Source organism: Toxotes jaculatrix, chromosome 8, assembly GCF_017976425.1.
Source record: "Toxotes jaculatrix isolate fToxJac2 chromosome 8, fToxJac2.pri, whole genome shotgun sequence".
Lineage (NCBI taxonomy): Eukaryota > Metazoa > Chordata > Actinopteri > Toxotidae > Toxotes > Toxotes jaculatrix.
Window position 1 is genome coordinate 12333210 of NC_054401.1, and position 12721 is coordinate 12345930.

Here is a 12721-nt window from a genome sequence, read left to right on the forward strand (position 1 = left end):
GTACAAGTCTAGATCCCTGAGATCCACCGAACAAAGCGTGAATGAAATCCCGAGGTGGAAGCCAGATTGAGAGTATATGGGGACCCATTGCTAAGTTTGTACTGTACGCCCTTGCCCTTCCATAGAGGCCAACAGATGCCTGCATAGTGACATATCAGCCCACATACAGGAGAGCAACAGGGGGGTAGTGTGATGCCATTTCTAAACCAGTCATCTCAGAGGCGAAGAGGAAAAAAATGAAAAAGTAAATTAAAAACCATTTTACAGGATGTTGTCTCGTCTGATGCTTTGTACGTCAGTTTCCCCGAGCCTCACTTCTGTCATTTGCTGTTTCTTTGTCTAAAGAAAGATATCGCTGTTGAAAAGAAACATTTTATTTGGCGGAAAACCAACAGTAGTGTGTAATCAAATACATGGCAGTTTCTTACACTCCAGTCACCAAAGTGATCTGGACAGTGGCACTTTGGTGTTTTTCTCTTTTGTGCAATATTTGCGAAAACAGGTCTGTATCTATATAGAGTACAATTTATATTAACCCTGTTAATATAAGTTATACTCTCTAATTTACATTATTAATGTAACACCACAGTGGTGTTAGCAAAAGAAAAAAAAACATTTCTCCATTTTCCATTTTCATTCTTATTGTAGTCTCAGTAGTACAGCTGTTCACATTCGGATCTTATTTTCTAAATAAAGGAATACTGAGTCCTGGTAAAGAAAAATGGTGTCAGCTTGAGGAATATAGTATCTAACTAGCATTTGACAGATTAGTTGAGTATTTTAAACTGACATTTATTTTGGTGATTACAGTTATGTCAGTCTTTGCTGTTTTCAGAACTAAAAAAACAGTTGTGTGTATAAAATTAGATTCATGTTCTCATAGAAACGCCATTCACACCCAAACATCTGACTCTTTTTTTTCTTTTTTCCCCACAGCAGTGCTTTGTACCAGCAATGTGTGACGACAACGTCAAATATTGAGTCTCTCTGAGTCTAGTTTGTCCTTCTGATTGGTCAGTCAACAGAGGAGCCTGAGTGATTGGCCAGCAGCTGAGGTCGGAGGACTAACCACAACCATTGGGTCACTTGTCCTTGCTGGGCTCCGGTTCTTTAGGTGGTGCCGTCAGTTGTTTCACCTGTAGATCCACTCGGGCTCTACGGTGTTTCTGGACCAGGTTGCCCCCCGCGAACCCAAGGGCGCCCCCTCCCACAGCAGCGGCCACCCCTGCAGCTTTAAACCCAGCCAGCAGGCCTAGTGGACCTCCTAATACACCGCCCAGCAGCGCCCCGGCAACCGGCAACACTGCCAACTTGTATCCTGCCGCCTGGAGAGACAGGAGAAAGAGATATGTTCAGGTTTAATTTAACACACACATACATTCACTCTCACACACACACACACACATTTTGGATGCATTAGTACTTTGTGGCTTCAAGACAGTCTTAGATAGAGTTTGGATGTGTCTATCCTTTCATGATCACACATCGACCCGTGGAAGGAAGAAGGAAAAAAAACGACACAAACAAGCCTGCATGTGTAAATGTAAACCGACTCTTCCATGGCTGCATCAAAGCATTTTCATTATCTTCATTTAGGAGAAATCAGAGAGATGTGGCCTGTGTGTGTTATTACGGCTGTTATCATCAGAGTGGAAGGTGCTCTTTGCTGATGGCAATTAATGACTGATTCTCTGACCATCCTCACACACACACACACACATATGCATACACACTGAGGGACACACACTTGATTAACACTTCACCATTAAATTAATCTAGTTCAAAAGCTAGCATTGCTTGTCCCCACCCCTGTGGCAGTTAAGGGAATTTTAATTTCATCTGAGCTGAGTTAAAAGGACTCTGGGTACAGGTTGTAGAAGATGGGAGGAAATGTGGGTGTTGTGCGACTGAACGCGTGCGTGCGTGCGTGTGTGTGTGTGTAATGCTGTTTGACCTGATGACAGATTACAAGCTTTCAAACACGTGAAAACATCTGACATCCCTCTCATCTGCTTTATCTCTCCACACCCCCCTCGTCTAATGTGCAGCCAACTACACCAACCAAGCAACCTTACAGAGAAATCCACCTTTGTTTGTGTCACCATTCGGGTGAATTGAATTTGAATTAACCATTTAAAAGGAATGTTTCATTATTTCCATTTACTTTTATCAATGTCAGGACTAAAGTTAGGATAGTTTAAAGGCAGGTACACCTACAGGTAGTGCATGCAGGTAGTTTTGGTTTTATCTGCCTAGATTTTCATTGATCAGTCTGAGACTCGTGCTGCAACCTCAAGACAATGAAAGAGGATTTTGATTTTGGAGCTCACACCATTAAATCACAGTCAAAATAAGTTAAATTACATGGCTTTCTCAGATGGTTTCTCCCAGAGCACGTTTTTATTAAGGCTGCATGAACAGCTATGAAAATTTCAGTTGTTCAGTCTTTGCATTTAGAGGTTTTCCTCAGCACACAGGAATCACAACTCAGTGTCATCACCATCTGAGTGTCTGTAATTACAGTCTTATTACTTTCACACCTCCATTATGTTCCAAAAGGTGTGAGCTAAACAGAGATCAAAATAGATGAACATTTCTTTCCTTTAATCCCAAACAAAATATGGAAAGTAAGAAAAAGCTTTTTCTTTTTTTTTTTAATATACTCAGTGCCAGAAAATTGCTTGCACTGGTGCTTGTGCTTGTGTGTGTGTGTGTGTTTGTGTACCGTAGTTTGAGAAAAACGAGTGATTCATTCTGGGTATTACAGACAAAAAGTTCAACATTTCAAGTGTGTAATATGTGTGAAGGGCACTGAGGTGTCCTTCTGAGTTACACTCAGTTCAGAACAGTGTTAAGAGTGTATTGAATTGACAGTGGACGCCTGAATGCTGCTCCTGAAAAACTATTAAACAGTCATTCAGACCTCTCCTTAATGCTGCACACACCAACACATAGGCCCTCTCTTGTCACCCCTCTCATCCTACCTCTCTATCGCTCTTCCTCCCCTCCACTCCTCTCTATCCCTCGCCTCTCTCTATTTCCTTAATTGCAGCTTTCCTCCGTATTCGAACGGATCAATAGGGACAAACGCTGTGGAATGGCTGGGAGGCAAAGTGCCATCGATCTCCCTATCTTCCAAACACCACACACATAAGCACACACATATCAGATCATCAGGACACACACACACACACACACACACACACCTTCCCCAGGCTCCTGGTCCCCTCCTCCACGTTGACAGCGGCAGAGTTGATGTTGTCCTCTATTCTGTCAATCTCCTCCTGCTGGGACTGATGCACAGGGGTTAGACACACACAAACACATATTAACATACGCGCGCGCGCACACACACACACGTACAAGCAAGCACTGATACATATACATGTGTGTGACAGAGCAACCACCTGTTGGGTACTAAGTTTTCTTATGTGTCCAGATTCTGCTCCACGGCACAGGGTAGCATGGGAAAGGTGTGTGTGAGTGTGTGTGGAGGCTGTAGGTATATTCAAGGGAGATTATGCTGGGGGTGGGGTCATACGGTGTGTGTGTGTGTGTGGCATTGTGTAGATCTCATGAAATATTCAGAGTGGCAGCTGTCTCTCTCCATGTGGGGCTAGATAGACACAGTGACCAAACAACAACCAGAGCACTTTTCTTCTCCTCTTCTTCTTCACCTTTCCTCAAAACCACTTCTTCCTCTCTAACCTCCTCACTCCGAGTCAAGTCATTTCACAGATTCGGCTCCGTCCATTTTACCAGTCTGCTTTTGTGTGTGTGTCAAATCTGCTTTTTGTGTTGGTTTCAAAGATTTTAAGCCTATTCTGACTGAGGATTGCAGTTGAGTCTTGCGGCTGACTTTCACTCTTTTTTTTTTTTTTTTAATCAGAAAAGCAGCAGTTTAACCAAGACCCACACATTAGAGCCACGCTTTTCAGGATAAAATGATAACATGGCTGCAACAGTTATTTTCTTTATTTGTCAATCTGCTGATTGTTTTTTTCTTAATCATATGGCCAATAAAATGTGAGAAAGTAGTGAAAAAGGATTATTCCAGTTTCGAAATAGTTGCTCATTAGTTGTCTGTTGATCGATTAATCAACTAACTGCCGCAACTCCAAGTGATAAACCTGCATATTTTCCTATTATGTGGTCACATGTTTAGATTATGTTTATGAGACTTGGAGGAAATTAATAAAAAATGTTCGCTGAACTGAAAGCATATTCTTGATCCTGGAGCTGTTGGTAAAAAAAAAAAAAGGAAATCAAAACATCTGTAATTCCAAGACTGGGAAAACTCCAACCACTGAGGAAGATGTGTGATAAAATCTAAACCTTCATGAGTGCCATTAAATGGACCTTGAGGTAGGATTGTATGGTAACTACATTTGTTAAATGTTTGTTTTGATCAACAGACTTCTTCTAAGCAAAATAAATTAAAACAGCCAAATTCTATTTTTTGTCCTTTTCAGTTAAATCCAAAGCTGAAATAATCTTTTGGTTACTTTATTAATGGATTTTCACAAAAAAAAAAAACCCTATTCCAGTTCTGGTATAGAATGCATTGTTTTAATAATTTATTATGAAAAAATAAGATGATGACTATATGACTATACTAAACTTGACATTTTTTAGTTTTACTTTATTTCTTTTAGTCCAGCTGTAAGGGCAGTTTTAAGACCATGCATTAGATTCAGGTAACTTGTGATGGAAATTTACCAAGTGCTGAGATTTTACAGAGTAAATAAGTCATAGAAGAAATACTTGATAAATTAATAGATAATTTAATTCTGTGTAAGTCAGTTTTAACCTTAGCAGAAAGGTGCAGAAGACAAACACCGGAACAGCCACTAACATGACGCATGTACAGACACAGACACAACCACACACTCACACACTCTCAGTATTTCCATTGTGGCTGAGCGCTGGAATATTACTCCCCTAACGGCTCTTTCACCCTAGAGACACAACAACAACATGTCTATGCTCTTTCTGCCGCCCCCCAACCCCATGCCTCGGTCTGTTTTTTTTTTTTTACCCTAACTACATCTTCACACACTCTTTCTCTCCTCTTTCACTGTTAATCTCTCCTTCCACCCTCCCCCTTCCTTCTCTCCCTCCATCCCTGAGGATAGAGTGATAATCTGAGCCGTCTGTTCTCCACCTGCTCCAATGCATCCCTTGTTCCTCTCCTCTCCCCCTGTGGACAACCCGCTGTCCTTCCCCAAAATCCTCCCTCTCTCCCCCATCTACTCCTCAGCCTCTCCTCCTGCTTGGGTGAAGGGCCTCTGGGGCCCCAGCAGTAGACCTGAGCTGATCTGTGTAACCTTCTCTCAGAGGAGCCTTACCAGGCAACAAATGCACACATGGGGCAAATACACATTATTTCCTGGAAACGCTATAGTGTCACGTTGTTTTCTTTCACAGGGCTAGCTGTGCATAGCTGTGCTGATATACGTCAAAATGCAAACGTAGCAGCCTAGGAAGCATAAGGCAGAGTTGAGCGTTCGTACTCACATGGACGAGCTGACAGAACTCCGTCACCAAACCATTCAGCTCCGTCAGATCCTGAGAGGAAAAAAAAAATTACTGTATTAATTTTATTATGGTGTTTATCGCACACATCTACAGCTACAGTATGTCAATACTGTCAGTGTTAGAGATTGACAATCAAATTAGCTACTCAGAATGAACATTCATGTGTGCTATATGTGTTACAATAAAGCAGAGTGAAATAGGTGCGTCTGTAGGAACTGGTAAGAGGGGTCAGTTGCATTAGATGATCTTACAATAGCCGTGAATAATGCATGTCGTGCACATAATAGTGTGTGTGCGCACTATACTGTATCTGTCTTGTCTCTACTGTGTTTTAACAGTTGTGTATCTCACCAATTGTTCCCAGTGAAACGTTGTTTCGTCTCACTGTATACTATGCATGTGGCCAAAACGACAATAAAACCTGCTTGACTTGACTTGATGTAACCGTAGCAACACTTGGAGAACTACTGACTGAGAATGGAAACAACTTTTTTGTACTTTATGTTACTTTATGGTCCACATCTCATGAAATCTGATTCTGATTCACATGCATACCTCTTTCAGGCTGTCCCAGGACTCAGCTGCACTCTGATCTGCAGGGATTTCCGGAAGGTAGAGCTGTATTTGCCTCCCAGACATCGGCTCCTCGTCCATACCGGCATCAGCATGACAACTGCTGGACACACTACTGGACGGCTGAGAGGCAAGTGGTGGTGATGGTGGTGGTTCGGGCTGAGGCACACGGTTAGAGTGCAAAAGCAAGAAGTCTTGTGCGGCGGCTGACGCTCTGTCCCTGACTGGCTTGACGAGAGCCTCCAGAGCGTCAGCGTCTTCGGCACGGACCCGAGTGCACAGCTTCTCCATCTCTCTGATGTTAGCTCTCAGCTGCTGCAGGGAGACAGAGGGGGAGTGGGTTTCTCAGTGAGACTGAGTATCACAAATATGAAATGCACTGTATTGGGATCCTTGATTAGGGGGGACAGATTCTCCCTAAATACAAATAAACAAACTATAATTCTAATAAGCAATTATTTACATGATTTCTTATAAATCCTCCTAAAAATGCATGCTCATTTTGCATGTTGCCCCAGTAGCAAAGAAATAAACTTGTCTAGGGATGGGGAAAGTGTGTGTGTGTGTCTGTGTGTGCTTTAGTGGGGGCTTAATAAGGTTCAGATATGAGGCTGGGGAAAACAAGCCCCCTCATCCCACCGTGCCCTGAGGGTGACAGGAGGATTACATCCCAGCCGTCAGCCCTCCCTGCCGCAGCACCACCCGGGCTCAGGAGGTCAACGGGCTACTGATAACACATTCTGCTAATTACACAACATGAATAAACATACATGCATACACTTGTCCTCACGTGCATAAAACTGAAAAACACACTGATTAACGCCGTGACAGTCAGGTCAGGCACCTGTCAGGTTGCAAATTAACCGTGACCGCAAGTAGCCTGAACACACACAGACAGACCAACCGACCACATACTCAATAGCAGATATTCATGATAAAACAGTATTGACTACGCTACCCTGTCTCACAGTGTTTGCTGTAGCTGCTGTGGTAAAGGTGGGGGTACTGAGTCTGCCTGTGCCTTCCTCTTGGGGTTTAGCTTGGTTCTAGGCTAGTGGGAGTACATGTCAATCACCAGTTGGGGGAGAGACTGCAGTCTGTCTTTCTACAAGGAGCGACAAAGGACAAATTAATAAAAAGCAGGAAAGGAAGGCAGCCTAAACAAAATGATAAACATACTCTGCCACCTACTTTCTATTTACTGTATCTATCTATGGAAAATAGGCACATATGCACAAGCACAGAGTACATACACATCTAAAGCAGAGTGGACTAACCCATAGTCTGGATTAACACCATGAAGACATGAGAAAGCACTCTGCGTATGTCCCTGGGATTTGTAGGGTAATGGTGAGAGGATAGGTGTGTGCCTACTTGGAGTTATTTCACCTTCAGAGACATGGTGGCTTCCAGGCAACAACATCCCCTAAGGCATTTCACACCCACCATGTGAACAAGAACACACATACTTACACACACACACACACACCAAAGATGGTCCACTCAGATATCCTGGCACCAATCTTACAAGAGGTATATAATGAGGCCTTTATATTAGGATCTCTTAGGCCGACATTCACAGAACAAAATTTCTGACATGTCAGTCTGATTAATGTGGACTGCAACAATAAACAATATGCTACAATTCTTAAAGGCTTTTTAAGGGAGGGGAAACAAACCAGGATTAGACTCTCATAGGGACAAACGAGGCCTGGGGTTACAAGTTTCAAGATTATATTACAGTATGTCCTTTGAAATGGCCAAAAATGTATGTGATAACTAATCCAGTCTTTCTGACATGAATGTAGCTGTTCATGTATTTAAAAAGAGAAGGCAACATTTCCTGGCCAAACAAACATTAAATTAATAGATTTAGACTTATTCTGCTGAGGAGGGCCATGAGATATGGTTAAAAATAATGTAATAAGTCTAAATTTATTATTAAGTGTCTCAGTTTTCATGGAGATGATATACAGTAGTTATTATCGTGTGACAAGATAATGTAATAACAGGCAGAGATACTGTACATGGTAGGAGGTTGTAACTTTTGCCTCTAGCCTCGAACTCTTGTCACATGAGGACAAATAAATGATCTCTATGACAACTGAGCCATTCCACCCACTGAGCAAACCCATGCCATGTGACTGAAAGCTTTGGAAACATCAAGTACTCAAACCTTGTGTTGACATTTTTTTTTTGTCAAGCAGCTGTTTTTCATCTTCCTGTTGATCAAATGAGTATTGTTTCAATACAATAGTCACTCTCTCGCTGTGGTTCAACAGGCATCTGTCTGAGTCAGGCGTTAGCTCAAAGAGGCGCTAAGACAGATGACTGACAGTTATCTCCTTCATTCAGAAATCACCATGAACACTATCTATACCTGACCGGACAAAGACACCACTTGCTGTATTGCTACTTATGATTTTCAAACTCGAAAGCTTTGGTTGCACACAAATTTGAATACCTCAAGTTTTTCCTAAACTGAGCTCCTAATTGTCCAGGAAATCTGAGACAAACAAATATGCTGTTGCGAGGTCATGCTTGTTCAGGAATTTCAAGAGTTGGTGAATCACATCATCATCTAAACAATGCTTACATTCACATATCTGCCAGATTCAGACTTAGGGGCTGGTAGTTTATGTTGAGACATTTAGTGTTATGAGGACCAGTCAATAATAAATCTATTCTTATACCTGAACAGTTCTGCTGGCATTGATATGCTCCTGATGAAGGCGGTCCCATTGCCGGCTACGTTGATACTGTGAAAATAAAATAAAATAAAAAGTATCAGCTGTCCATCTGTTGACCGGAAGTAAGAGTGTGGACGTGAGAGTGAGATCATGTGTCCAACCAGATTTCAAACCGTCACCTTCAGTATGTTATTGTGGTGTTTCTGCAGTCTCTCCAGGTCCGTGGGTAGAGCCACTTTAATGAACTTGTGGATCGGTGCCTCCAGGCGCCTCAGTGTCAGCTTGTTGCTTTCCTCTGCCATGTGTCCTGCTGACTGCCCACAGCCAACACCTCTGTGTAACTTTAGACACTGCACCTGCTCAGCTTTATCTATCTTCCCCCACAGACACTGTAAATACCAGCAGAGTACGATTTTAATAAAACACATAAATCAAATTAATAAACTCTGTGACACATGCGAGTCTGCCCACACATCTAAAACTGGCACCTCCATACGATTAATATTTTTTTTCTCACCAGCATCCTCTCAGCGAAAAGAGTAACTGAAATATTACTTGCATGATATACTGACAGTACCACATCTACGCTGAAACGATCACTCAATCAGTTAGTCAAAAGAAATTTAATTATCAACAATCTGAATTGCAGAAAATTCTGTTTCCAGCTTTTCAAATGTGAGAATTAGCTGCTTTTCTACATTTCACATTATTTTAAATTAAGTACCTTTGGGTTTTTAATTGTTAAGATTAGGCTGGGGAACTGTGACATTCATTTCTTTCTTTCTGTTTTCTTTATTTTGCTATTTTCTAGACTAAGAATCAAGCACTGAATTGAAACTGATACATTAATCAACAATGAAGATAAAGAATAATAAGCAGATGCAGGCCTATACAACACTGTACCACGTAGATGTCTATAACAGGACCTTATGACACGCCTGCTAAGGTTTGCAGTCAGTGAGGGTTTTAGGAGGATTTTAATGGTTTTAGGAAGCTGATCACAATGTAAAGAATAATACTAAAAAGCTCCTCAGACTTTGATATGGGGGGGCGGGGTCTTGGGATCTTGGGATTTTTGTGAACATGTTCGATGATGTAAATGTCAAAGTCAAGCGACAGTTAAGACAATATTAGCCATTATGTTAGCTTTTTAATCTTGAAAAGCGAGACTACCGCTACCCAGCGAAACTTAAAGGACATAAGGCGACACTTACCAGTGAAAATATCACTCAAGGATATATTTTACATTCGCTAAAGACAGCTGTGAGTCTCCATGCTGTTGAGAAAATTAACCTTTAGCTACACTCGCCAATTTACGGCAACGCTTTCGTTTTTGTTTCTGACAGTTTCATGTTTACAAACAACTCTCTTCCCAGTGCGTCCACGAATAGCTTCCGACCTCGACCAGCAGCCGCTTGGCATTGTGTTCCGTCGTGGTCCTATCCACAACGAAAAGTAACTGAGCTGTGTGTAAAATAATCGTCTGGCGTGTTGAAGTGTTTGTTTTTCGTATTAATCTTATTTGATCGTGTATTTCCAGAAAGGTGCAGCAAGTAAAACAAAGAAGAAAGTATTCGTAATCTTACACACCAATCAAACCATTTTTTTTACTGTTACTGTCACAAAAAAAAATGAATTGTATTTACTTTAATTAGAAATTTTACTCAGTTATCATGGGTCAGGCCTGTAGCTACCATTGTAGACAACGAGGTTGTACATGTTGGGTATTTAGGGCTGATTCTGACAGAATATTTTTCTAAGTGTCCCTACATTACATTGATATTAGACAAAACACTGAACGAACAATAACAATAAAATTGTTTTGGTATTCTCAATCAAAATTATAACACTTTCACTATCATGAAGAGAGATAAAAGTTACAGTTAAATTAAAAATGTAATTTTTTTTTTAATAATAGTAATAATAATAATTAAAAAATGTGATTAGTCAAAATTATTTTAGGTGGGTGGGATCTTGCTGCAGGTCTTTGGACTTTACAACCTCAAAATTTCCAAAATCTTGGCCACAGCTCTGCTATGGGGTCATAACCCCTTTGGTAAAAGGCAATTCTGAAAGTGAATGTGGGGTCACAATGTGTCACAATTACTCATAACAGCTACACTATCAAAGTGCTGTGACCATGGTAAAATATCAAACGGTTGCAAAAATATCAAAAATTCCCAACCCTGACATCATTAAATAACACAGATCTTAGTATTAAAAGTTAAAGTTACATAATTATTACAGTAAAGAGATGAAGGGTTTGATTTAATGAAAATATATTTTTTGTCTTTTCCATTTAGCTTTTAACAGTTGGCAGCATGTATAAATAGCATCAATCCTGTGGAAAGAAACGTTAAGTGTGATATTTTTATCTGTTCTGTGTTTGGAAGAGAGAAAGAGAGAGAGTTGGGGTTCCCCCTCCTCTACTCTGAGATCAGCCTGTGTGAGTGGGTCTATTGCATGTTTCCATTTCTCTTCATCAGCACCTTTTACCTTTGACATTTAGGCCAACCCCCCACACACTCTTCCCTCAGCGGATGCTCCATGCGAGGGGCCACAGTGAAACACACAGTCCCCAGCTACAGGGGATTTCCCCTGGTGCTGTACACATGTTGCATATGTGTGTGTGTGCGCGCGCGTGTGCGCACGCCTGTCTGTCCACTTCCAGGGGACTCCCAGAGTTGCAGACTGAGGGGGAGGAACAAAGCCGACAGTGAAAGTCTAAATAGCAAATCATCAAAAATGTTTGGGTCCATGTGTCTGCCTCTGTGTTTATGATAAAGTGTGCGTGTGTATGTTTGAGTGTGTATGTGTGTGTGTGTGTTAGGACTCAGGAGGACTCAGGTGTCCTTTGTATCAGTCTAATCCAGGAAGTTTGTCAGCAGGGAGCACCTTTCACTTCTTACCTCCTGCATCTCACTGTTTTTAAAGCAGGTGTGTGATCAGCACATCCTGACACCTCAGTGGGCACTTTGACTTGTCATAGTAGGAAAGCACAAGTCTTACTAATAACATTAACTGTGGTTTTGTTTTATGCAGGTGACAGCCAGGACCCTGAAAGTGAGGCAGCTAGAGGGAGTCCAGTCATCATTCAAATTCATTTCTAATTTACATTGTATTGTGACATTTTAAAAAGTCTGTAAAAGTCTATAAATTCTGATATGATGACAGTTGGAGCTTCTCATTTGTTTTAAGGTTATTTCATGTCTTTGTTCATTATATATTATACATTCTTTAAAGAATATATTTGGAGTCTTAAAGGGCTTGTTTTACATTTCTGACTGGATTAGGTTAAGTTATGAACCTGCAGCTTGAAAAATAGCTGCTTTAAATGTGTGTGTGCATATATATTTGTGTGTGTGCATATGTTCTAATGGGACCTCTAATTAAGACTCTGGGTGTATCTGCTATCTGTCAGCACTGATCGATTGGCTGAGAGACTGACAGCTCACTATGCGTGTGTGTGTGTGTGTGTGTGTGTGTGTGTGTGTGTGTGTGTGTGTGTGTGTGTGTGTGTGTCTGTGTCTGTGTCTGTGTCTGTGTCTGTGTCTGTGTGTGCACATGCACATTTAGTGTGTGCAATTCCCTGCTCAAGCAGAGCTCTTTGCTTTGTGGTCATGTTATTTAACCTGACACTCAGAAATGTCGCTGTCGTAGGAGGATTAACACATAATCATTTGCACACACACCACTACAAAAATGGTGTGAATGGCCTTTTTTCCTGCATGCTCATCAAGTAGACATCACAATCCCCGACAGGAGTATGAGGTGTTGGGCAGATGCAGAATTACATGCAGAAAAAAATGTTTAAGTCCACTTTCTGGTTGTTGTTTAAAACTAAAAGCCTTTTGTGTTGCTGGTTCCTAAAATATATATATATGTATATGTATATATATATATATATATATATTTTTTTT

At 41.2% G+C, this 12721-nt stretch overlaps 1 protein-coding gene across 1 annotated transcript; it reads right to left on the minus strand.

Annotated features, from left to right (window-relative positions):
- Positions 1-358: 358 nt before the first annotated feature.
- On the minus strand, positions 359-10171 carry stx17 (syntaxin 17). The gene is made up of 7 exons (XM_041045226.1): positions 10016-10171; positions 8981-9190; positions 8805-8870; positions 6094-6426; positions 5518-5568; positions 3207-3293; positions 359-1325 (listed from the first exon to the last, which is right to left on the minus strand). Exons 2-7 carry the CDS (start codon positions 9101-9103, stop codon positions 1083-1085), a joined length of 903 nt encoding a protein of 300 aa, XP_040901160.1. The 5' UTR covers positions 9104-9190; positions 10016-10171; the 3' UTR covers positions 359-1082.
- Between the last annotated feature and the right edge of the window lie 2550 nt (positions 10172-12721).

Coding starts and splice junctions, on each gene's coding strand:
- stx17 (XM_041045226.1), bottom strand. CDS start 9,103: ATGGCAGAGGAAAGCAACAAGCTGACACTGAGGCGCCTGGAGGCACCG. Junction 8,871..8,980: donor ACCACAATAACATACTGAAG/GTGACGGTTTGA, acceptor TTATTTTCACAG/TATCAACGTAGCCGGCAATG. Junction 6,427..8,804: donor ATGCCAGCAGAACTGTTCAG/GTATAAGAATAG, acceptor GTCTCCCTGCAG/CAGCTGAGAGCTAACATCAG.